Here is a 27,510-nt window from a genome sequence, read left to right as displayed (position 1 = left end):
CATGGACAAAGCCAAGGGAAGCGGAATCAGGAGAGGGAAGTGGGGATAGCTGGAGTTGGGGTGGAGAGGTTGGGGGAAAAGGCAGATAACTGTACTTGAACAACAATAAATTTTAAAAAAGAAGAAAAATGAACACCATAATTAAGAAAAATAAAAACATGCATGAGAAAAACCAACATTCAAATTGAAACAAAAATTTGTTTGCCATGGAAATAATTACATGTCTTTAACAGAAGTCATGAAATTATCTACACATATTTTCCCTTTGTGTGGGAGAACTATGGCTACATTAAACAAAGCAAACAGAACAAAACACTACAGAACTCAAGTATTCAAACAAATCTAATATTTCCTCCCTTTTCCTGTTTGCTTCATTGCATTGAATACAACACAATGGGGCCAGAAACCTTGTCATTTATAATAACCACATAATGAGATATCTTTCTAGGACATGTGCACAAGTCTGTGCTTCTTGTGTGGTGAGTATTTATGAAGGGTGTGCCCCTTCTAGTTTTCTCAAAGCTGTTGAGCCACAGTCCCTATAATGATTGGGATGCACTGTGTTGTATCAGCAGAAGTTGTTTTTCTTGGTGTTATTATTGGTTGGAAAGCTTAATATTTGCACCATATATTTAGGCTAGTTCCAGCTGATCGGACTGATGCCACAAATAAATTATGAGTTGAATGTGTAAAACATTTGAATTTTCTACTTTTGTTTTAGCATGGTTATTATGCACAAGGAAAAGTAGAGTGGGAGGGAAAGAAAGAGTAGATCAGCTCCTAGCTCTGGAGTTGGTTGTTAGAAATTATAAAAAAATGGTGGTGCTGCTCAGAAGACATGGGCATATAAAAGCTGGGAATACTTAATGCTCAAATTTTCCCTTAAATTATATAAATAGAAGTAAACATTTATTATCACTTGGTCAAGTGTAGCATAACTAGCATTTATATTTCATTGTTGGTAATGGAGATATATGAAAATATACACAAACATTGAGAGAGCTGGTTTTTTTAGTATTGCATACAGGCTAGCAGTTCATTGAAAATAGAGGAGATCAACCCGAAGGTTAGATCTTAGAAGAAGGCAGTTCTGCATGCACAGCTTTTGCCAATCCTGATTTGGTTTCAAAATATAATTCATGAAGTACCAATAGGAAAGGAGAATTGATTCAGGGAAAGGGAAAGGGGAATTTTCCCAGAAAAGATGATGTCACTGTGCAGAAAAATGTCTGGCCAATTTCTACTTCTTTATTCAAGTCCAAACGTGTTGGTTTCTTCTACTGCTGTTAGTAGCTTTTCATACAACATGGAGTATGAGGGATAAGGTGGAAGATCCAATCGATTGAAGCATGTGTGTGCCCTGAATGGGAGAGAGAAGATTGGTGAAAGTGTTTGTTTCAATGATACAAGTGGTTTGGATATATTTATGGTTAGTCTGAAGCTGTGAATAAAAAACATAACAAAGGTTAGCAGAACCACTATTTAGGACCACCACAAACATTGCAAACTAAGAATAATAGCTTTCTGGACTTGAATAGAACAGTTGAGGGAGTGGAATAGCTAGAAATGGGTGATTTGCATTTGTAAGCAAACTACATTGAACTACTAACTATACTAGCAGACCAATGACAAACTCTATGGTTTTCAATTGAGATATGAAAATGGATGAGGAAAACATATAATTAGTATCAGAGGATTATATTCTCAAGCCTCCTTGCCCAGCTCTGACTTTTGAATCTTTCTAAACTATGTATGTTGACTTAGAGATGCCAATGGATGCCCACAAATTCTAAGATACATTGCTTTATCAGGTCAGGAGTGCCCTGGAGATAGGATCTTCTACACTTCCTAATGGGACAGATTTAACCTGTAGTAGATATTCTGCATTTCTAAGAACAGCTGAGCTTGTGAGATAATCTTCCCTGCGTGCCAAGTGCATCCCTTCGCCACCTTCCCTAGTTTCTGCTTTACTAGTTATGTGCTTCATCCTGCAGACTCACGCATGCCAGAATCTGGCTTCTGCTGACATGTTCTGACATTGGTCAGAATCTAGACAAGGAATGGCTTCCGCTGACATGTTCTGACATGTGGACCAGGGCCAGACCTGGTGTTGCCAGTGAAGTGCACAGAGGCCCAAGAAAATCCTATGGAACCTCAAATCAGCCTGACCAGCTAAAGTTTAATTTAATGGGTTTTCCTCAGTAGAAGGAGTTGTGGGTTGAAATGGTATTTTGAGAAGCCAACCAGCATAGGAAAGGGCACTGTAAAATAAAATAATAATAAAATAAATAAATAAAAACATGAAAAATTACAAAACAAACATACATATAAACAAAACTACACAAAATCCTAACCAAAAAATAACATTCCTTCAAATTTTATTTGGAATATTAAATAATATTATTTAGAATATTAAACTCTTCTTTTAAAAGACAAGATCCCCAGGGAAGTTATGTGTTATTTATAACTTTATCTGCAGATTCTCAGAGATCAGACTGATGTAGTGCTCAGTCAGGGAATGGGGAAATTTTGTGGGGGATGGAGAGGGTGAGAAGACGAGAGAGGGAAGGTGGTTTTCCTGCACAAGGAGAATTTGGGGAGAATACTGTTGTTTTTGCCTCCCAGCATCCATTCCTTTTTACACTGATAACAGCTCTCTCACTGTCCTTGGGAAACTACCACACACCAAACCCACACCCCTACCCCAAGCTCCAAGAGTGGGAACAGGATAATAGAGTATATGACCTTAGGCCTTAAAAATTAAGCTTAGAAATGTTAGTGTGTGTAGCTAGATATTAATAAAAGAGAAGGGAACAAAATTGGCAAAGCTTAGTTAGGTTGGAAACTATAGCTTCACATACTCCAGGGGATAGCCACATTGCTTCACCAAGGGGATTAATACACCTCCATTTCTTAACCCCAAGTAGGAAGGGAAAATCTCCCTGGGTAACAACTATCTACCTGGTACTGGGATTATTGTGGGAAGAGTGGGGAGAATTCCTCTACTGAACACATGTACACTAGAAGCCAAGATGGTAGAGAGATAGGTCTTTGTACTTTGAGGAAGTAGGTACCAAGATGCCAACAAAGGCGAGGTGTCTAATCTGGAGAAAAAGGCCAGATTGGTAAAAGAAGGGCCCAGCACAAACCCACAAAGATCTAGAAAATGATTTGTTAGGGGGAGGGACCAGCACAAGACTGCAAAGTTTTGGGAGATTGGCCAGTTTGAAAACCTGAGGTAATATAATCAAAGCTTAGCAAAGGCCTCTTGTTATGTGTTCATCTGTGCATTCTGTCTTCATAGCAGCCATGCAGGCCTAGCAACTGCATAGGCCTAAGCATGAACTCCAAGTACAGGTTGGGAAGTTGCATAGTCCCAATTATGGGCTCCAAGCATGGGCTTCAATTGTGAGCCTGGGTACAATACTGCTTAGCCAGAGTGCAGCTGGAGACAGAGACTAAACTGACTGGTTGGGGACAGAGACTGAACTGAATTAAACTTTGGTATGTACTGAACTGATGGTAGAAAATATCTGGCCCCTCTTCTGGGCTTGGTGAATATAAGGCTGGGCCTCTTCCACAGCTGGATGGATGGAGATGAGGCATTAGTAACCAGGGGGGCAGTCTTTTATTTTTATTGCAATAAGTCTTACTACTACATCTCCTTCTCCCATGTTCAGGTCCCGTAAATGCTGTTCCTGTGACTCTGTGAAAAGATCCCATTTTCACTAGTGACATCACAAAAAATAGGGAGAGAGAAGATGATGGAAAAATAGATGAGAGCTATAAAAATAGGGGGAGAGCAGATGGTGGAAAAATAGATGAGAGCTGAGCTCAGTTGTTCATGCACCCAACTGGGACACTTAGCTGATCTTCCAAAGGACAAAGATAACAGACGACAGAATCTTAGCAGGTATGAAGTTTGGAGGCCTAAGTGTGCAGAGAACACTTCAAAATGGGTGGTAAAGAGGTTTAATAGGCAGACAGGGAAAGTCCTTGGCCATGGCACCAGAAACTGCATCTGTCATGGGACAACATTGGAGGAAATCCTGGTTAGTGATAAACAGCATAGCAACTTCCTCCCCTCCCAGGGTGTGGTAATCGGTAATCACAGACCCATGCCAGGAGAGGCTTGGAATGCATAAAGTCTCAAAGGGAAAAAAAGGCATGCAGGTACACACACAGCTGGCAAAACACCTAAGCTGGTGCAGCGGTCACCAGCTGGGACAGTGCCAGAGAGTGGGGGTAGGGTCCTGGATGCACATGGAACTGGGAGAAAAAGTGGGCCACAACTGGTTGTAACTGAGATAGACTCTGAATTTGCCAGAAAGCTGGAGTGTGTGGAAAGCTTGGCAGGATCTCCAAGTGGCAGAAGTGCCCAAAGAGACTTTTTTTCTAAAGGAGAACTAAGGTGTACTCTGCAGGGACCTCATGAGTACAGCTACCAGGCCAACAAGGAGGGAGAATTGTGGGTGTGATTTGCTCCCACACAGTGCCCCTCATGGACTGATCAAAAGGGTGCAAAGTGAGGTGGTTTATTGGCATCAAGCCAGTGCAACTGTGCAGAATGGAGAGTATAGGCCACACAGTGCTCTGAGGTGTGAGCTAGAAATTGGGCACCTGTGATTATTGTAGCCCAGACTGAGCCTCCTTCCTTGTGGAACTACTGGAAAGGGAAAACAGACTCCAATCCCTCACCACCTGTAGGAGCCATAACGATCTGTGAAACCAGCTGGGCAGGCATAAAAACCAGCAGGGTTCTTTTTTTTTTTTTTTTTTTTTTTTTTAGTAAGACAGTAAGACGTGGAGCTGAGAAAAAAACAGATGCAGATCCAGAAAGAAGACCAAAGATGAACACCAACAGCTGAGACAAATTTAACCTAGTTCTTCATCAGGGCTTTTTATTCCCTTTATTCTTTTTATTTAGTTTTATTGTTTGTTTTGTTTTTTCTTCACCCTTTCATGTTGCATTTTAATTTTCCTTCTTTACTTATATTCCAAATAACTCACTACTCTTGGTCTTTTACTTTTTTTCTTTTTGTTCAGATTATATTTTTCTAATCATACTATTATTATTCCAAATCCATACAGCACCCTTCTCTGGTCTTAATCAACTTCACTAGCTTCTTGAGCTTTATTACTGTTGTTGTAAACTTTATTTTTTCTCACACTATGCCATGTTTCTAACCCTTACTTTCACTATTTCTCCTCCATTTAACCTCCCATAAGTGCTTTTCTTTCTTAAGTCAGTTCACATTCTTTTTCCCTTCTTATAAGAGCCTTATTTCCTTTCCACCTTTCATAAACAGTGGCTAGTTGAGTGAAGTACCATGGTTATTGCTGTACTTCTCCAAAAGATCTCCTACTTGTTTGTACTTGGAATCCCAAAGAATAATCTCCCCCTGACTTACTCCATTTCTCCTTCTGCTTCCCGCTGATCAGTTGAAGGAGGAATAATATTTCATTTTTCCCCCAAATCTCAACCTGGGTTTTACTCCTTACTCTTGTGAGTTTGCTTCTCCCACCTACTCAGAATCATTTTTCTTTATGGTAGACATTTCATATTCAAGTTTTGCATTGGTATGATAGTCTTATTCCTGTTCCACCTTTATTATACTTCACTCACTTGTCATTGCTATTGAACCTGCTGTTTTTTTTCTGCAACTTTGCTCCCAATAGGTCCAATACCTTTTCAATTTTCCTTCAAATCTCATAGTATATTCTTCCCATCTCTTACTCCATTGTTCCCATTGCCATTTTGTATTTTACTTACATTTTAAGTTATATTCTCTCTTTCTTTGCCTTGGTTCTATGCCTACTCTTATCAATTCTCCCCCCACTCAATAATATTTGCCCCTCTTTTAGTCATCTCATATTCCTTTTGTCATATCTTATCTGTCATTTCTACTCACTTTTATTAATCATTGCTGAATTATGGTTGAGATTGCTGATGTGGTTTCAGGGAACTTTTTGCTGTGATAGGTTTGGTTGTCTGGTAATACTGCTTTGTTAACCAACACCTGTACAACAGCATACAACACAAAGTGGGAGCTGTGACTATGTTTGAAGGGATAAACCACCAACAAAGAAGCTACCAACAAGTAAGGTCCATGTACAATAAGAGAGCCTATGCAAAAGGAATAAAGTACAGCCCTGCAGCATCAAGACAAGGAGATCAGAGATACCACACCACTGAGCTCCACAGAACTCCTTCCACAGATGTGCACCCAATTAAAACAGCTGGAAAAGCAGATCATCCTGGCATACAGAAGAAAACAAAATAGTCACCAAGATGGGGAGACAAAGGAAGAACCCAAAATTGAAAGAAATGGAAGAATCCTCAGTAAATAACTAAATGAAATTGAGGGAAGCAAACTACGAGGCATAAAATTAAAAAATGATTATAAGATTATAAGGAACTCAGTGACAACTACAAGGAGCTGAATAGGAACTACAACTGCATGAAAAAGGAAATAGAAACTATAAACAAGAACAAGGAATAAATGAAGAATACAATATTTGAAATAAAAAATACACTAGAAGGAATCAAAAACAAGCAGAATGAAACAGAGGATCAAATGAATAAGTTTGAGCTAGGTAGAGTAGCAGTATGGAGAAAGTATGAGCACAGCTTAAGGGAACTTCAGGACAACATGAAATACAACATTAGAATCATAGTAATAACAGAAAGAGAAGAAAAAGAGGAAGGGATAGAAAACCTCTTTGAAAAAAGTGACAGAAAACTTCCTTAACCTGGGGAGGGCCATGCATATTCAGGAAACACAGAAGTTCCCAATCAAGATGAACCCAAAGAGGCCTGCTCCAAGACATATCATAATTAAAATGACAACTTTTAGAGACAAAAAGAGAATCTTATAACAGCAAGGGAGAAACAGTAACATACAAAGGAGTTCCAATAAGGCTAGCAGCTGATTTCTTAACAGAAACACTACAAATCAGAAGGAAATGGTGACAAATATTGCAAGAAATGAAAAGCAAAGGCCTACAACAAAGGCTAATCTACCCAGCAAGGCTCTCATTTGAAATGGAAGGCAAAATAAGGATTTTCACAGACAAAAGAAGATTAAAGAATATACCTTTACCAAACTAGCACTGAAGACATGCTAAAGGGACTGCTTTAAGGAGATGAAGGTATAGGGTGAGAGAGAAAGAAACACAGGTACAAAGGAAAAAATGACAATGAATAAATACCTTTCAGTAGTAACATCAAATGTAAATGGATTAAATGCTCCAATCAAAAGACACAAGGTAGCTGGATGGATAACAAAACATGACCCACATACATGTTGTCTACATGAGACCAACCTCTGAACAAAAGACCTACACAGAATGAAAGTGAAGCATTGGGAAAAAATATTCCACACAAATGGACAGGAAAACAAAGTCAAGGTAGCAAAAATGTCAGGCAAAATAAATTTCAAAAGAAAACCCAAAAGTAGACAAAGTAGGTCATCTTATAATTCTAAAGGGAACAATGCATCAGGAAGCTATAAACATTATAAACAAATATACATCCAACATAGAAGCACCCAAATATATAAGGAAAACCTTGAAAGAATTCAAGAAAGATATTGATAGCAACACATAGTAGGAAATTTTAACACCCCACTGTCAACAATGGACAGATATTCCAAAGAATGAAGAAAAATATACTTTCTTTTCAAATGCACATGCAACATTTTCAAAGACAGGTCATATGATAGGACATGAAACAAGTCTCAAAAACTTGAAGAAATTAAGATCATATCAAGCACTTTCTCAGATTGCAATGGCTTGAAACTAGAAACCAAACTAAAAAAAAACCCCTGAAAACAGTCAATTATTTGGAGACTGAATAATATGTTATTAAACAATGAATAGGTCAACAATAAAATCAAGGAAGAAATAAAAATGTTTCTGGAAACAAATGAAAATGAACACACAACAATCCAAAACCTATAGGACCATGCAAAGGCTGTCATGAGAGGGAATTTTATAGCAATACAGGCAAAATTTTTAAAAAGATAGAAAAATTTCAAATAAATGCCCTAATCCTACATTTACAAAAACTAGATGAACAACAATAGAGCCCAGAGTGAGCAGAAAGAAGGAAATAATAAAGATCAGAGCAGAATTAAATGACATGGAGACTAAAAGCACAATCGAGAGGAAGAAAAAATCCAGGATCTGGGTCTCTGAAAAGGTAAACAAAATGAGAGCCTTTAACCAGACTATGAAGAAAAAAAGAGAGAGGACTCAAAAAATAAAATCAGAAATGAAAGAGGCAAAATTACAACCAATACCTAAAAATACAAAGGATTGTAATAAATTATTACAAACAACTATATACCAACAAATTAGAAAACCTGGGTGAAATGGACAAATTTCTAGAGACACATAGTGTGCCAAAACTGAGTGAAGAAGAAGCAGAAAGTGTGAATAGAGACATATCAACTAGTGAAATTGAAGCAGTAATACTAATAAAGAAATCTCCTGGCACACAAAAGCCCTGGGTGGTGTAGATTCACAGGAAAATTTTACCAAACATTTAGAGAAGAGCTAACTCCAGTTCTCCTTAAACTATTCCACAAATTCCATGAAGATGGAAGACTCCCAAACTCTTTTATGAGACCAGTATTACCCTAATTCAAAAACCAGAAAAAGACATTACAAAGAAAGACAACCAATAAACCAATACTGCTGATGAATATAGATGCTAAAATCCTCAATAAAATATTGGAAACCAGATGCAGCAATACATTAAAAAGATCATATACCATGATCAAGTGTGATTCATCCCACAGATGAAAGTATGGTACAATATACACAAATCAATAAATGTAATATACCATATAAATGATGTGAAAGACAAGCACCACATGGTTGTATCTATGGATGATGAAAAAGCATTTGATAAAGTACAGCACCCATTTATGATAAAAATACTCAGCAAAGTGGGAACAGAGGGAGCATACCTCAACAAAATAAAGGCCATATATAAGAAACTCAGAGCCAACATCATACTCAATGGGTTAAATCTAAAATCTTTCCCCCTAAGATCAGGCACAAGTAAATGTCCATGGTGTCCATTTTCACCATTTCTCTTCAGCATGGTATTGGAAGTTTTAGGTGCAGCAATCAGACAAGGAAAAGAAATAAAAGCCATACAGATTGGAGAGGAGGAAGTAAAGCTGTCACTGTTTGTAGATGACATGATGGTGTATATAGGAAACGCTATAGACACTACCAGAAAACTACTCAATCAAATAAATGAATTTGGAAAAACAGCAGCATACACTGCCAACATTCAGAAATCAAAGGCATTTTTGTACACCAACAATGAAAGATCAGAATGAGAAATCAGAAAAAAAATCCCATTCACTATATCAACAACAAAAATAAAAAACTTAGGAATAAATTTAACTGAAGTGGTAAAAGACTTTTACTCAGAAAACTACACTACACTGTAGAAAGAAATTAAGGAAGACACAAATAAAAGGAAGCATATACAATGTTCATGGATTGGAAGAATTAACATCATTAAAATATCCATACTACCTCAAGCTATCTATAAATTCAGTGCAATTCCTATTAAAATACCAATGACATTTCACAAATATAAAACAAATATTTGGGGAACTAAACATGACCCTGAGTAGCTTCAGTAATTTTAAGAAAGAGGAACAAAGTAGGAGGGATCACAATACGTGATATCAAACTATATTTCAAGTCCTCTTTAATCAAAATAGTCTGGTACTGGCATAAAAACATACATGGACCAACAGAACAGAATAGTCTCAAAATAAATGTGTGCAAATACATTAGTTAATGTTTGAAACAGAGGGCAGGGGCATAAAATAAAGTATAAATAGCCTCTTCAATAAATGGTATTGGGAGATCTGGAAGAGTACCTGAAAAGAAATGAAACTTGATCAGCAATTTACACAGTACACAAAAATAAACTCAAGATGGATAGAAGACTTAAATATAACTCATGACACCATAAAAGTCCTAGAGGAAAATATGGGCAGGAAAATTTTAGATATCCCATGCAGCAATATCTTCATTGATACATCCCCTAGGGTTAGGGATATATAGGAAAGAATAATCAAAAGCTTCTGCACGGCTAAAGAAAACATCAACATAATGGAAAGGAAACCAACTGTATGAGAAAACATATTTGCCAATCATACCTTGTACAAGGTATCATTGATCGCCAAAATACATAAAGAACTGACATGACTCCACAGCAGGAAGACAAAATATCTAATTAAAAGAGTGGGGAAATGATCTGAACAGACACTTCTCCAAGGAGGACATACAGAGGGCCCATAGACACATGAAAAAATTATGCAACATTACTAGCTATTGGAGAGATGCAAATTAAAAGCAAATGAGATACCACATCACATGGGTCAGAATAGCCATCAATAAGTCAACAAACAACACGTGTTGGTAAGGTTGTGGAGAAACAGGAACCCTAGTACACTGTTGGTGGGAATGCAGACTGGTGCAGCTACTATAGATAACAACATAAAATTTCCTCAAAAATCTGAAGGCTGAACTGACTTTTGATCCAGTGACCCCACTGCTGGGACTATACCCTAAGAATCCTGAATCACCAATTCAAAGAACCTATGTATCCCAATGTTTATAGCAGTATTATCTGCAAGAGCCAAATGCTGGAAACAGCCTTAAATGCCCATCAGTAAATGAGTGGATCGAAAAACTGTTGTACATTTACACAATGAAATACTATGCAGCAGAAAAAAAGAACTCCCACCCTTCACAACAGCATGGATGGAACTGGAGAGCGTTATTTAAGTGTAATAAACTAGGTAGTGAAATAGAAATACAGTACCATCTCACCCATAAGTGGAACCTAATCAACAAAACAAACAAGCAACCAAAATATAACCAGATGCATTGAGATAAACAAACTGACAGTTACCAGACAAGAGGGAGAAAGGGATAATAGGGGAAGAAGGGACATCAAGGAGCATGTATAAAGGACACATGGATGAAGCCAACGTGGGTAGGTTTGAGGGTGGGAAGCAGGGATGGGTGGGGCGGGGAGATGTGGTGGTGTAACAATTGTAACAAGTATACATCAACAATAAAGAAAGAATATGGTCTAAACTCACTTCCTAGAGACTTCTTAACTGTACTTTTCACTAATAAGTCATATGACAATACTTAGTGTGGCAGAAAAGCAGTCCATGCCAAAGGATGATCACCCAAGCTGAAATGGCAAAGTAGACTTTGCTTTCTTCAGTGGGTTTCCTGAAGTTTGGCAAAATCTTCATACCTGGGTAGAGACGTAATTTTCCCCCATTTCTCTATGCAGAAACGCCGCAGCCCATTGCTTCCTCGAAGGGCTGCAAAGCCTTCGTAGGGCACACTTGATGTTCCTGTGACAAACTGAAGTAATCTTAATCTCTGCTCATTATTAAAATGTTCCACAGCAACCCAGAACCAGCGGATCACAAGATGCGCATCATGATAACCTGAATGAAGCAAAAGAAAGAGAAAGAAAGACAGTAAAGAAAGGAGGAAGAATAGAAGCAAGAGAGAAATGAAATACACATCAGGTGTGATAAAAACTGAACAGCTGTTTTTATGTGCTGATTTCTCTAATGATGGCCTGTATGTAAATCTAAAACAATTTGTGCACTGGGTCAATTTTTAAAACAAAAACAGGTTTATAAATTAGCTGTTTTATTTTTTAAAAACTATATGTTCTGAGGGATGTCCTTAGTAATGCTTGCTCTCTATTTAAATAACTGGAACTCCACCAGTCATTTTCAGTCTCTCATAAATGTAGAGAAGGAGTGACTAGACTTAGTAGAGATTTTTGGGATCCAAAAGGGACAAACTCCTCCATGTATACAATATTTTATTGTATTTCCTTTTTTTTTTCTGATGTCAGCTTTTGGTAATCACATACTGTGAAAGAGTCCAGGACTTAAGCAAGGCTGGATGTAAAGGACAATCTTGGTGAATGGAAGATGCTGGGCTCGGCAGCAGCCATTGATACCCCTGGAGCAGCTGCTCTCACGCTAACCCTGGGCTGAGATGAATTGGGCTCATGAAAGAAGTATTGGACCCCACTTACAATACCGTTGGGAGACCAAGCTTGTATCAGTTACTTTTTTTTTTAATTTTAATCATTGTTCAAGTACAGTTTTCTCCCCCCTACTCCCATTCCTTACTTAAGATAAATAATTTGCCGCTGACTGCAAATTCAAGAGACATTCTAAGATGGGGTAGATCAATCTGGGAAGGGGTAGAAGCAGGGAAATCTTCATTAAAAAGAAGTAAGGGGACAACTGTAATTGAACAACAATAAAAAAAGACATAAGGTATGCATTAAACATGCAAAGCTTTTATAATAGTGTAGGGTAAGAGGAGGACATTTCTGGCAGGGGAAATAAAGAATAACAAGAATGAATAAGAAATAGGGAGGAAATAGCAAGCTAACTAGCCTGGAGAGGGATTTGTTAAGGACCAAAAGGAAACTTGCTGGGAGCCTCAGAGACCCTTAATAACCAGGCAAAGACATTGTGACTTCATGATACCTTAAGTCAGTTTTTTTTCCCCTACCAGGCCAAGAAGAGTCCAGAGGTACCACAAAGTCTTCTTATGGCTGTGTGTATTGAGGGCAGGGGGTGGATGACTTAGGCTGAGATGACAAGCCCATTCCTCTTTCTTCACTATATTGTGTTTCTCTGTAATATTTTCTATGAAGGAAGGGTTTTCAGACTAAAAAATCCTGCCAAAGACCTCTTCTATAAATAATAAGGAGCTTGTTTCATGAATATGGAAGTGGCATGATGAAAATAATGTTTCAAAAGAGCAGTTTAGCAGAGTGAAGGTAAATAGTTCAGGGGGGTTGGAAATTGGTTTTGGAGAGATGACAGCTAGAAATGTGTTGCAGCAAGCAAGGAATGAGGCAATGAGGGCGACAATCCTATAGAGTGTGGGACAAAATTCCCTGCCAGCATGAAAAGTAGCTGGCCCATGAATGATAGTGTTCCCTGATGAATCTACACTGAGGTAGACCAGAGACTTCCACTGACAGTTTAAGTTGGAAGTCAGAGGAAGGCACATAGAAGAGCCTGTTGGGTTGGTGAAAATGTTCATTTAGTTTTTAAGTAAAAATAAAAGATACATTTTTCATTTTCACCAATAACTTATTGGATAATGTATTCACAGTTTTGCTCCACTACTTACTGCCATCTTTCAGGCAAATTCATAATTCCATTGTCACAATTTTTAAAAATCTTTTTGAACAAAGAACTGCTCCAGGTGCCTTTTGCAGTCTTCCAGTCTTTCCAGTCTTGCAGACTGAATTTTTTCAATTAAAAATTTTTTGTAAAAATCAAAATAAATGGAAATCCAAAGGCAAAATGCTAGGTGGATATGGAGGATGAATTAGAATTTCCTAGGGAAGTCTTCAAAGAAACACGTGATCCTGCGATATCCTGATGGAAGATTATATACTTTCTGTTAATTAATTCTGGACACTTTCCAGAGTGCTGCTTTCAGTTGGTCTAATTGAGAGAAGTACTTGTTGGAATTAATCATTTAAAATTTTTTATTTTAATTTTTGTTCAAGTACAGTTTTCAGTCTTTTACCCCCATCCCAGCCTAACCCCATCCCTCCCCACCTCCCTCACCTCCCTCATATTTCCACACCCGCCTAGTTTTTGTCCATGTGTCCTTTATATTTGTACCTGTAAACCCTTTCCCTTTTCCCTTAAAATTCCTCTGAAATTCCTTCCCCTCTCCCATCTGGTCACTGTCAGCCTGTTCTCTATTTCAGTGTCTTTGGTTATATTTTGCTTCTTTGTTTGTTTTGTTGTTTAGGTTCCTGTTAAAGGTGAGATCATATGGTATTTGTCTTTCACCGCCTGGCTTATTTCACTTAGCATGATGCTTTCCAGTTCTATCCATGCTGTTGCAAAACGTAGGAGCTCCTTCCTTCTTTCCGCTGCATAGAAGTCCACTGTGTAAATGTACCATAGTTTTTTGATCCATTCATTTACTGATGGGCACCTAGGTTGCTTCCAGCACTTGGCCATTGTAAATTGTGCTACTATGAACATTGGGGTGCATAGGTTCTTTTGGATTGGTGTTTCAGGGTTCTTAGGATATAATCCTGGCAGTGGAATTGCTGGGTCAAAAGGCACTTCCATTTTTAGTTTTCTGAGAAAATTCCATACTGTTTTCCATGGTGGTTGTACCAGTCTGCAATCCCACCAACAGTGCACTAGGGTTCCCTTTTCTCCACAGTCTCTCCAACACCTGTTTGTTGCTTTGTTTATGATGGTCATTCTGACTGGTGTGAAGTGGTATCTCATTGTGGTTTTAATTTGCATCTCTCTGATAGCTAGCAATACTGAGCACCTTTTCATGATTCTCTGGACCCTCTGTATGCCCTTCTTGGAGAAGGATCTGTTCAAGTACCTTTTCCATTTTTTAATGGGGTTGCTTGTCTTCATAGAATAGAGTCATGTGAGTTCTTTAATATTTGAGAGATGAAACCCTTGTCTGAGGTATCATTGGTAAATATGTTTTCCCACATGGTTAGTTCTCTTTTTATTTAATACTGTTTTCTTTAGCTGTGAGGAAGCTTTTTATTTTGATGAGATCCCATTTGTTTATTCTTTCCTTTATGTCCCTTGCTTTAGGGGACATATCACTGAAAATATTGCTGTGTGAAATATCTGAGATTCTCCTATGGTGTCATGACTTATATTTAAATCTTTTATTCACCTGGAATTTCTTTTTGTATATGGTGTAAGTTGGTGCTTGAGTTTCATTTTTTGGCATGCAGCTGTCCAGCTCACCCAACACCATTTGTTGAAAAGGCTGTTTTTACTCCATTTTATGTTGCTGCCCCCTTTGTCAAATATTAATTGACTGTAGAGACTTGGGTTTATTTCTGGGTCTTCTGTTCTGTTCCATTAGTCTATCTGTCTGTTTTTATGCCAGTACCAGGCTGTTTTGATTACAGTGGCCTTGTAATACAGTTTGATATGAGGTATTGTGATCCCTCCTACTTTTCTCTTCTTTGTCTAAACTGCTGCATCTATTCAGGGTCATTTTTGGTTCCATATAAATTTTTGAAGTGTTTGTTCTATATCTGTGAAATACGCCATTCATGTTTTAATAGGTATTTCATTGAATCTGTAAATTATTTTGGGTAGAATGGATATTTTAATGATGTTAATTTTTCCAATCCATGGACACCATATATGTTCCCATTTGTTTGTGTCTTCCTTGATTTCTTTCTTCAGTGTTGTGTAGTTTTCTGAATACAGGTCTTTTACCTTCTTGATTAGGTTTATTCCTAGGTACTTTATTTTTCTTTTTGCTATAGCAAATGGGATTTTTTTTCTTGATTTCTGCTTCTGATGTTTCACTGTTGGTATGCAAACATGCCTTCAATTTCTGGATGTTGACTTTGTATCTTACTGTTTTGCCAAATTCAGTTATTAGGTCAAGCAGTTTTTTGATGGAGTCTATAGGATTTTTTATGTACGCTATCATGTCATCTGGAAATGACAATTTTGTTTCCTCCTTTTCAATTTGAATGCCTTTTATTTAATTTTCTTGTCTGATCACTGTGGCTAAAACTTCCAAGACTATGTTGAGTAGCATTAGTGAAAGGGGACAACCTCGTCTTGTTCTTGATCTTAGTGGAAAAAATTTTAGTTTTTGCCCATTGAGTATGATGTTGGCTGTAGGTCTCTCATATATGGCTTTTATTGTGTTGAGGAATGCTCCCTCTATTCCCACTTTGCTGGGTGTTTTTGTCATAAATGGGTGCTGTACCTTATGAAATGCTTTTTCCACATCTATTGATATGATCATGTGATTTTTGTCTTTGATTTTGTTTATGTGAGGTATTACATTTACTGATTTGTGAATATTGTACCATCCTTGCATCCTTGGGATGAATCCCAGTTGGTCATAGTGTATGGTCTTTTTAATATATTGTTGAATGCAGTTTGCCAAGATTTTGTTGAGCATTTTAGCACCTATGTTCATCAGCAATATTGACCTGAAGTTTTCCTTCTTTGTTGTGTCTTTTTCTGGCTTTGGGATTAGAATGATGCTGGTTTCATATAAAGAGTTTGGGAGTCTCCCATCTTCTCGGATAGGAGACTGTGGAATAGTCTGTGAAGGATAAGTGTTAGCTGTTCCTTAAATTCTTTGTACGGAGAATTCTATTCTACTATGAAACCATCTTGTCTGGACCTTTTGTGTGTCAGGAGTTTTTCTGATTACTGCTTCAATTTGTCTGCTGTTATTGGTCTGTTCAGGCTGTCTGCTTCTTCTTCACTGAGTTTTGGAAGATTATATTTTTCAAGAAATTTGTCCATTTAACCTAGGTTTTGCAATTTATTGGCATACGGTTCTTTGTAGTATTTTCTTACAGTCCTTTGTATTTCTGTGGTATCAGTTGTAATCTCTCTGCTTTCATTTCTGACTGTGTTTATTTGGGTCCTCTCTTTTTTTCTTCATGAGCCTGATTAAAAGCTTGTCAAGTTTGTTTATGTTTTGAAACAACCAGCTCCTGGATTCATTGATCCTTAGAATTGTTTGCTTTTACTCTCCATGTTATTTAATTCTGCTCTGATCTTGGTTATTTCCTTCGTTCTGCTTGCTCTGAGCTATCTTTGTTATTGTTCATCAGGTTCTTGTAGGTGTAGGATTAGGTTGTCTGTTTGAAATGTTTCTATCTTTCTATGTAGGTCTGTATTGCTATGAACTTGTCTCTCAGGACTGCCTTTGCTGTGTCCCATAAGTTTTGGGTTGTTTTGAGTCCATTTTCATTTGTTTCCAGAAACTTTTTGATTTCTTTCCTAATTTCATTCTTGACCCATGCATTGTTTAATAGCATGGTATTCAATCTCCATGATTTTGAGTGTTTGTTTTTTGGGGTTTTTTTTTTTTTTTTGGTGGGTGGGGATTGGTTTCTAGTTTCAGTCCCTTGTGGTCAGAGACAATGCTTGATATGATTTCAATTTTCCTGAATTTGTTGAGGCTTGTTTTGTGTCTTATCATGTCATCTATCTTTGAAAATATTTCATGTGCATTTGAAAAGAATGTGTATTTAGCTTTTTTGGGATGAAAGCTCTCTATATGTCTCGCTACATCCATTTCATCTAGGGTGTTGTTCAATGTCACATATCTTTGTTGTTATTTTGTTTTGAAGATCTGTCCATTTTTGACAGTGGGGTGTTAAAATCCCCTACTATAATTGTGTTGCTGTCATAATCTTCCTTGAAGTCCTCCAAGTTTTTTTTAATGTATTTGTGTGCTCCTGTGTTGGGTGAATATTTATTTACAATGTTTTTGTCTTCTTGGTGGATTCTTTCCTTGAGTATTATGAAGTGACCTTATGGGTCTCTCTTTGTGGCCCTTTTTAAAGTTTATTTTGTCTGATATGAGTATTGCTACCCTGGCTTTTTTTCCCTGTCCATTTGCTTGGAAAATTTATTTCCAGCTCTTCACTTTCAGTCTGTGTAGATCTTTTGTCCTGAGGTGGGTATCTTGTAGGCATTGTATGTATGGGTCATGTTTTCTTATCCATTCAGCTATTGTATGTCTTTTGATTGGAGTATTTAATCCATTTTTGTTTAAGGTTTTTATTGATAGATACTTATTCATTGACATTTTTTCATGCTTGTGTTCTGTTCCCCACCCCCCCTCTTTTCTTTCCTTTCCTTAAAGTAGTCCCTTTAGCATCTCTTGCAGAGCTGGTTGGTGGACGTGTACTCCTTTAAACTCCTTTTGTTGGAGAAGTTCCTTATTTGGCATTCTATCCTGATTGGGAGCCTTGTTGGTTAAGGTAGCCTTGGTTGCAGGCCTCTGGTTCTCATTATTTGGAATATTGCTTGCCATTCTCTTCTGGCTTGGAATATTTCCATTGAGAAGTCAGCTGCTAACCTTATCAGGGCTCCCTCATATATTACTTCCTGTTTCTCCCTTGCTGCCTTTATGATTCTCTCTTTGTCTTGCAGTTTTTCCACTTCAATAATGATGCATCGAACTGGACTTCTTTGGGTTCCTCTTGATTAGGGTTCTCTGTGTTTCCTGAATTTGTGTGAGTTTTTCTCTCATCAATTTATGGAAGTTTTCCATCATTACTTTTTCAAATAGGTTTTCTATCTGTTGCTCTTCTTCTTCTTCTCCTTCTGGTATCCCTATTATATGGATATTAGTATGTTTCATGTTGTCCTGCATTCCCCTTAACCCCTCTTCATTATTTCTGAGCCTCTTGCCCTTTTTTGCTCTTTTCAAAAAAAGTGTTTTTTTTTCTAACTTGTCCTCTAGCTCACTGATCCGATCTTGTGCTTCATCTGTCCTGCTGCTGATTCATTCTACTGTGTTCTTCAGTTCAGAAATTGTATTCTTCATTTCCTCTTGGCCGTTGTTGATAGTTTCTATTTCCTTTTCCATGTTGATATAGTTTACAGTGAGTTCATTGTAGATTCCATGAAGTTTCTGGTAATTCTCTGTGGGCTCATTAAGCTTCTTGATAACTATTGTTTTGAACTCAATATCTGATCATTGACTTGCCTCTATTTCATTTAATATTTTTTCTGAGGCTTCCTCTTTTCCCTTCATTTGGGGATTGTTGCTTTGTCTTACCACTGTTTGGAGCCTCTTCTTTTTAGCCTCTGCTTCTTTGATCTGTTCTGACTCCCTGGGTTCATGGTGTGAACTTCTATGGTAGAATAGCGGTGAGATTCAACAGTGCAGTCTCCTTAATCTAAGCTCACTCATCATGGAGTGTCATTTATATTGGCTCTTTGTATGTCTTTGGGTTTTAATTATTGTTGGGTCTTTCTTTGTTGGGTCCTTCCCTCCAGCTGGTTAACTGAGGGTCACTCTGTCCACCACATCTTGTATTATGTTGTGCAGGTGTGGACAGGTTGTATTGAAGCTGATTCTTCTCTGTGTACAAGATTTTGAGGCTTCTCTCTTGCTCTTTTTCAGTTGTTTGTTGTGGGTAATTTCTCCACCGTTTAGTTGTATTTCCAGATCCGTCCTGGATTGAGGTTAGTGTGGCTTCCACTCCCTCCTTCAGCTTCTTCGGTTGTTACCTGTTGGTGGTTTCTTTGTCAGTGAGTTTCCTCTTCCAGCAGGTGTATTGGTGTTCACTGTTCCCACATTGCAAGTTCTCTGGAGTAGCAAAGTGAAATTTGTCTCACTGTCTCTGTTGCTGGGATGACCCCTGCTTGAGTCTAACCCTGGTCCTTTCTCCACTCCAGGTATTATTTTCTCACCTGTGAGAACAGAAGGAAACAGGAAAAAAAAAGGAAAGGAAGGAAGGAAGGAAGAAGGTGAAAAGAAAAAAGAGGAAAAGAGAGAGAGAGAGGGAAAGGAAGAAGAAATTTTAAAAAGAAGGAAGAAAGAAGGACTAAAAAGGGAAGGAAGAAGGAATGAAAAATGATAGAAGTAAAGAAAGGAAGAAGGAATTTAAAAAAATTAAAATTAAAAAATAAAAAGGAAGAAGAAGGATAAAAAGGAAAGGAAGGAAGAAGGAAGGAAGGAAGGAAGGAAGGAAGGAAAGAAAAAGGTGAAAAGAAAAAAGAGGAAAAGAGAGAGAGAGGGAAAGGAAGAAGGAATTTAAAGAAGAAGGAAGAAAGAAGGACTAAAAAGGGAAGAAGGAAGGAAGAAGGAATGAAAAAAGATAGAAGTAAAGAAAGGAAGAAGGAATTTAAAAAAAATTAAAAATAAAAAAATGAAAAGGAAGAAGAAGGAATAAAAAGGAAAGGAAGGAAGAAGAAAGAAGGAAGGAAGGAAAGAAGGAGAAGAAAGAAAGAAAGAAAGAAAAAAAAAAAAAGAAAGAAAGAAAGAGGAAAGAAAGAAAAGAAAGAAGGAAGGAAAGAAATAGAGAAAGAAAAAGAAAGATTGGAAAGGAAGAAGGAATTAAAAAAAAAAAAAGCCTTCTGCTGGCTTTTAAACTGGTCAGGCCAGTTCTGCTGCTCTACTTCCTGGCTGCATCAGGCTGAGGCGGGATTGGTTTTGTGTTTCTCCCTTCCTGAGCTTCACTCTTCGCTGTTTTCCAGCCTCCAGCCCAGTTCCTCAATGTCCTTCTGTGCCCAGCTTATGCCTTTAGTCCACTACTTGCTCTGTCCTTGAGGTGCACCAATTAGGGGCAACTCACACACCACCTTCTTGCTCTTTGCTGTACTGGATGCTTGAGACTCTCAGCACCCCTTCAGGGTAGTTCAGCCTCCGCACTCAGTCAAGTCTTTCCAGGGACTGCAGCTCCCCTCAATAGGGCTTTTCCACCTTCCTCCTAGAGAGCCAGTTGGCTCTGCAGGGCTCTGGGCACAGGGGACAGGTGGGAGGTGCTCTGTCCCTGGTGTCTCAGGTGTGAGCCTTGGACAGGCAGCTGTAGACCTTGGACCGGGTGTGCATGTCCCCAGTGCTTTTGGCGTGGTTGCTACTGGGCCACCACCAGGCTGGACCAGGTGCTCACCATCCATTTCTTTGGGAGTGGGTGCGTGCAGGCCTCCCTGAGATACAGATATGATGTGCACTGTCTTGGGACTGTTGGGGTAGGGCTCAGGATGCAGGCTGTGGAGAATTCCCCAACAGCCACAGAGTGCCTCTTTTTTTTTCTTTTTGAAATATTCCTCCTGTTCAAGCCCCCATTCAAACAAGCACTGGCCTCTCACACAGCGCAGCCTAACTCTCTCCCAAGAATCTTGCATCAGACCCAGTGGGTGCTGGGCCTGGGCTGCAGCTGCCCTGGTCCCCACACTGGTCCCAGGGACCTTATTGTCCTTAAGCACTCTCCTTACTGTCTGATTTTTCAATGTCCTCTAATAACTTTTGGTCTCCATATATATTGGAGTGCTGGTCTCATATATTCTGGAATACCATTGGCTGTTTGCTCTGTTCCTCAGAAGATAGGCTAGGTATTTCACCTGTGCACTGGGGGAAGTGGACTTTGCTTCCACCTACCTCACCACCATCTCCCAACCACCCAAATCATATTTGGTTGTTTTTGAAGGAGCTCATGATAGAGGACTCCCTTCTAATCCCACCATATACACAACATCATCTTCTTTGAGTGAAGACCAGCATTTGATGTGGTTGGTAGTAGTTTATTTTACTTGTTTCATGATCTCTTCTTCCATTCCACATTATTGTACAGTATCCACTTTTCATTGCCCACCTCAATTTGTTTTAAAACTGGAACATTTTCATTATGTTTAAGTAGAGAATCATGCAAGAATATGGTCAAGAGGTTTCATCTATTTAACTTATACAATACCCAAATATCAAAGTGATTTCTATAACTAAGCTAGTGCAAATGATTGCCAATGCTTGATTTGGACATTTTGAGTATATTGGCTATTTCCCACATGACATAACATTGATTGCTCTCAGTTAATGTCTTGATTTGATTTCTATCAATTACAACTGGTATACTCAACTGTGGAGCATTGTCCAGTGAGAAATCTCTAGCACAGAATTTTGCAAATTAGATACATTTGGTCAGTCACAGTACCTTCTCCATAAACTGCACAAGTCTTTATTTGTGTTTCAGTTGTATTTTTACCTTCTGATTTTATGATAAAGCATAATATGCCAAAAATGTTGCTTATTTTCTTCCGCATTCAATATTAAAATCACTACACAAAAAATTCACTGATTTTGATGTTTTTTAAATGCACACTGATGTGACAGCTGTCACACTATACTTCAACAAAATTGTTTCAAATGAATTAAAGACAACTCTAAGCACTATTAGAGCCATTTACAGAAAGAAAACAAACAAACAAACAACAACAGATTGTTTTGGCAACCCAATACTTATACATGTTATTAAGTTGAACCAAGTTATTGTAGTCTTCAAAAGTGATAAAATATAAACATGGCTCAGTTAGTTGGAGCATCATTCCATAGACCAAAAGGTCATGGGTTCAATTTCCAGTCAGGGCATGTACTCAGGTTGTAGTTCACCCCAGTCAGGGTACGTACGAGAAGGCAAATAATCAATGTTCCTCTCTCTAAAAGCAATGTAATATTCTCTTGGTGAGGATAAAAAATAGTGATGAAATATATATATAAATATTATTTTATATTTGTATTATAAATATGTAAGGAATATATATGTACTATATACATATGTATATATGTGTATATATATGTATGAAATGAATCATTATTCAGTTATAAAAGAAATGAGGTACTGAAATATACTACGAATGGACAAACCTTGAAATAGTATGCTAAGTGAAAGAAGCCACACAAAAGACCACATATTGATAATGACTATATACATTAAATATCCAGAGTAGGTAAGTCCATAGAGGCAAAATGCCTATTGCGTGGTTACCAGGGTCGTGGGAGGGAAGAATGAGAAACAACCTGCTTAATGAGTATAGATTCCCTTTCAGGGTTGTAAAAATGTTTTAGAACTAGCTAGAGGTGGTGCTTCACACCATTGTTGATTGTACAAATGTCATTGTATTGCTCACTTTAAAATGGTGGAAGTTTTCATGTCAATGTCACCTCAAGTATTTTAAAAAGTGATGACTTGCATATGTGAGAATTTTATCATCACACACCCTGACAGCTCACCTCCCCGGTACTCGGTGTATTCCTCCAGTCATTTAGATCAATTTCTGCTGTGCAAGCTATCACCAGCTCTAGTTCCCTGGCATCAAACACGGAGACAAGCCTAGAGTCTATGACCTGAAATACAGATTAGGCTTCAGCATACATGTTTAATCACATTAAAAGTTTGTTCATATTATTATTTCTATGGCTTAAGGTAGGAAAAGCATTATTTATAACTTTTCTCCCCAGTGTGCTATTATTGTGACTTTCATGAGTGGAACTGAAAAAAGGTCCCACAATTTCACTACTCTAATACCCCCACCAGAATGATGTTATGAAAAAACTTGACTGGACTTTATAGTCACAATAAACTTTCAAGTAAATTTCATTTTAAAGACAAAAGTCTAACTAATCACTTTGAATTGACTGAATACTATTAGTACTACCATTTCACTTAAAAAGTATCCTTTTTCAAACTATCAACTATGACTTAGGATTGGGCATTGCAACCATTGTACTTTTCTTCATTTTCCCCCTTACTTCCTTTGTCCTTTCTTTAAAATTTGGTAGGACATGCTTTGTTAGTGTTCTGAGCTCTGGCTTTCCATCTCATTGCCATATGCACCAGACACAACTGAACACCTGTAGAAGGTACCCTGTTTAATCAAACCAATCATGGGTCAGCAAGTGACTCATACTGTTATCTACAATGGTAAGGAAAGAAGACCCAAGCCTTGAAAAGACATTTACAGCCTTTTGTTTATAAAATGGAAAAGCTAAAGGATGACAATTTCTGGTGCACAAGAAGGCTAGCAGCTGTCATAGTTCTCTTGATTTAAACCTCAACATGTGGCACAAGGTGGCACTATAACAAAATGAAATCTAGCAAAAGTGGACAGTACACTTCAATGACTTGACTTCCTTTATTTTTATTTTACTGAATGAAAAAAAAATGCACCATGCATATATCCTAACAGGAGATGTATATTTATAGTTGGCACACCAGGGCCACATCAACACCAATTTCGTGAGAATATTTTCAGTTACCACAAGGATTGAGTTTCTCAGAAAACTCTGACCCCTTCCTTATTCATCTCCCTCAAGTAGGTCCTCTTTACACTCTGTAGAGTAGAGCTGAACCATTTGCCTTGGTTCTTCCTCTTCCTTTCATCACAAGCGTGGTCCAGTGATGAAAGACTTGTTAATTTGGGACTGGGACTTACCTCATAGAAGCCACGCACCAGGGCCTCTGTCTGCTGAACCACACCACGTTCCACTCGCCACTTCACCAGCCTCTCAATGTACTCCCTTCTTGTTCTTCTCTGTCACCTGGTAATTGGCTCCTCCAGATTTTAATTCCCTTTCTGTTACCTTATAGAAAAACAGAAAGTTTGTGATGCTTGTTAACTCAGCTCACAATGAGACATAACTATTTTAGGTGGATAAACTAAATGCAAAAACATCCTCTTCACATGAGTTCAGTGTTATTACCTCCTCAGTTCATTTTTTTTTCCTGGAAGTTACTAAAAAGACCCTGGTTGTTCCAGGAAGATATTAAGTACCTTAGAAAAACTGCATTTTTGTTTGTTTGTTTTATAAAAAGGAAAAGTTTCCTTAACTCAAGAATCATAATGGAAATAAAAGTAAAATGCCCCTTCTGGTCCCTAAATGAAGCTTAATGTCCCTACACAATAGACACATACCTGACTCCCCAAATCTAACTTACAGAAAATCTTAACAGCCACCAGTTTCCCTGGACATAGAATCACTGGAAGCAAAATAGCACAGGATGGGAAGATGGTTTTTAGAGCCAGGTAAAATAGTGACAAGAATGGCAGCTTGACTTTCAGAAAGGAAACAGAGAATGAATGATACTGTCACTTAGTATTGTGATGTATGTTTATTAGAACAAGTTTGAGTTGTCAAGAAAAGCTACAGTAAGGAGATCCAAAATGGTACCATATAAATATCTGAAATGTTTGTTCTGTATCTGTGCAATAGGTCATTGGTATTTTAATAGGGATTCCATTGAATCTATAAATTGCTTTGGATAATGAGGACAATTTGATGTTAATTCTTCTAATCCATGAACATGGTATATGCTCCCATTTGTTTGTGTCTTCCTTAACTTCTTTCTTCAGCATTGTGTAGTTTTCTGAGTACAGGTCTTTCAACTCCTTGGTAAAGTTTATTTCTAGGTACTTTATTTTTCTTGTTATTATAATAACTGGAATTCTTTTCCTGATTTCATTTTCTGATATTTAATTGTTGGTGTACAAAAATGCTCTTGGTTTCTGAATATTTACTTTGTATCCCACTGTTTTGCCAAATTTCCTTATTAGATTGAGTAGTTTTGTGGTGTGGTTTATAGGGTTTTCGATGCTCACTATGATGTCATCTGCAAACAGTCATAGTTTTATTTCCTCCTTTCTAATTTGGATGTCTTTTATTTCTTTGTTTTGTCTGATTGCTATGGCTAGGACTTCCAATACTATGTTGAATAGAGGTGGTAAAATAGGACATCCTTGTCTTGTTCCTGATCTTAGTGGAAAAGTTTTTAGTTTTTACCCATTGAGTATTATGTTAGCTGTAGGTTTCCCATATAGGGCCTTTATTTTGTTGAGGTATGCTCCTACATTCATACGCTGCTGAGAGGTTTTATCATAAATGGGTGCTGTACATTTTCAAATGCTTTTTCTGCATCTATTCATATGATCATGTAATTTTTGTCTTTCCTTTTGTTTATGTGATGTATTATGTTTATTGATTTGAGAATATTGTACCTTCTTTGCATTACTAGGATGAATCCCACTTGATTGTGTTTTATAATCTTTTAATATATTGCTGTAACTGATTTGTCAATATTTTTTTGAGGATTTTAGCTTCTATATTCATCAGCAATATTGGCCTGTAGTTTTTTTCTTTCTTGTGTCTCTATCTGGTTTTGGGATTAGGATGATGCTGGTTTCATAAAGAGTCTTGGATTTTTTGGAATAATCTGAAAAGGATAGGCGCTAGCTGTTTTTTAAATGTTTTGTAAAATTCTCCTGTGAAACCATCTTGTTCAGGGCTTTTGTGTGCTGCAAGTTTTTAAATTACTCTTTCTATTTCACCAGCTGTTATCAGTTTGTTCAGGCTATCTGTTTCTTTTTCATTCATGTTTGGGAGATTATATTTTCTATAAATTTATCCATGCCACCTAGGTTTTCAAATTTCTTGGTATATAGTTGTTCACAGTAATTTCATACAATTCTTGGTATTTGTTTGGTATCAGATTACAATCTCTCCTCTTTTATTTCTGATTTTGTTTACTTGGTTTCTCATATTTCCTGGGCGATTGTGGTTAAAAGCACATGGATTTTGCTAATATTTTCAATGAATCAAGTCTTGGATTTATTGATCCTCTCAATTGTTCTTTTAGTCTCTATGTTGTTTAATTCTGTTTTGATCTTGGTTATTTCCTTCCTTTTACTTGCTCTGGGTTTTGTTGTTGTTAATCCAGCTCTTGTAGCTATAGGGTTACGTTGTTTATTTGAAATATTTCTATGTTTTTTAAGTAGGCTTGCATGGCTATGAACTTCCCTCTCAGGACTGCGTTTGCCGTGTGCCATAAATTTTGGACTGTTGTATGTTCATTTTAATTTGTTTCCAGAAAGCTTTTTATTTCTTCCTTAATCTCATTATCAGCCCACTTATTCTTTTATAGCATGCTATTCAATCTCCTTGAATTTGCGTGTTTTTGAGTTTTTTTTTTCCTTTAGTTTGGTGTCTAGTTTCAGGCCCTTGTGTTCAGAGAAAATGCTTGATCCAATTTCAATTCTGAATTTGTTGAAAGTTGTTTTCTGTCCTATAATGTGGCCTATCTTTGAAAATGATCCATGTGCATTTGAAAATAATGTGTACTTTGCTTCTTTGGGATGAAAGCATATTATATATTATATATATATTATATATTATATATATATAATTAGTTAAGTCCATTTGATCTAAGACATTGTTCAAAGTTGCAATACTCTTGTTGATATTTTGTTTGGAAGATCTATACATTTTCGAAAGTAGGACATTAAAATCCCTTAGAGTATATGTGTTGTTGTCTATATCTTTCTTGAAGTCCTCCATTTTTCCTTATATGTTTGGGTCCTCCTAAGTTGGGTGCACATGTGTTTACAATGTTTATGTCTTCTTGATGGATTCTTCACTTGAATATTATGAAGTGTCCTTCAGTGTCTCTTTTTATGGCTTTTTTTTGAAGTCTATTTTGTCTGATATAAGTATTGCTACCCCAACTTCCCAACTTTTTTCCCCTGTCCACTTGTTTGTAATATTTTCCCCCAACAATTCACTTTCAGTCTGTGTAGTTTTTTTTTTTTTTCCCTGAGGTTGGTCTCTTATAGGCAACATATGTGTGGGTCATGTTTTCTTATCCAATCAGCTTCCTAATGTCTTTTTATTGGAGCATTTAATCCATTAATATTTAAAGTCATTACTCTAGGTACTGATTCATTTTATCCCCTTTGTATCTGTGTTCCTCTCTCTCTCACTCTTTTCCTTTTTTTATAGTAGTCCCTTTAGCATACCTTTCAGTTCTGGTATAGTGGAGGTGCATTTTCAGCCTTGTTTTTTTATGGGAAACTCCTTATTTTGCCTTCCATTTTAATTGAGAGCCTTGCTTGGTAGAATAGCCTTGGTTGTAGGCCTTTACTTTTCATTACTTGGAATATTTCTTGCCATTCCCTTCTGGGTTTTAGTGTTTCCATTGGGAAATCAGCTGCTAGCCTAATTGTAGCTCTCTTGTATGGTACTTCTTGCCTTTCTCTTGATGCTTTTAAGAATCCTTCTTTGTCTTTAAAACTTGGCATTTTTTTATGATATGTTGGAATAGGCCTCTTTGGGTTCATCTTGATTGGGACC

General features: G+C 37.4%; 1 protein-coding gene across 1 annotated transcript in view; it reads right to left on the bottom strand.

Annotated features, from left to right (window-relative positions):
- Positions 1 to 887: 887 nt before the first annotated feature.
- Positions 888 to 27,510, bottom strand: part of HECW1 (HECT, C2 and WW domain containing E3 ubiquitin protein ligase 1) — a 583,340-nt gene continuing 556,717 nt past the window's right edge. Inside the window, 6 exon segments of the mRNA XM_028525426.2 lie at positions 888 to 1,360; positions 11,309 to 11,507; positions 22,621 to 22,638; positions 22,641 to 22,734; positions 23,823 to 23,906; positions 23,908 to 23,970. Coding sequence (XP_028381227.1) covers positions 1,249 to 1,360; positions 11,309 to 11,507; positions 22,621 to 22,638; positions 22,641 to 22,734; positions 23,823 to 23,906; positions 23,908 to 23,970 — 570 coding nt within the window. The 3' untranslated portion in view covers positions 888 to 1,248.

The sequence above is a fragment of the Phyllostomus discolor genome, chromosome 10 (genome assembly GCF_004126475.2).
Source record: "Phyllostomus discolor isolate MPI-MPIP mPhyDis1 chromosome 10, mPhyDis1.pri.v3, whole genome shotgun sequence".
Taxonomy (NCBI): Eukaryota; Metazoa; Chordata; class Mammalia; order Chiroptera; family Phyllostomidae; genus Phyllostomus; species Phyllostomus discolor.
This window is presented reverse-complemented; position numbering and strand designations above follow the sequence as displayed.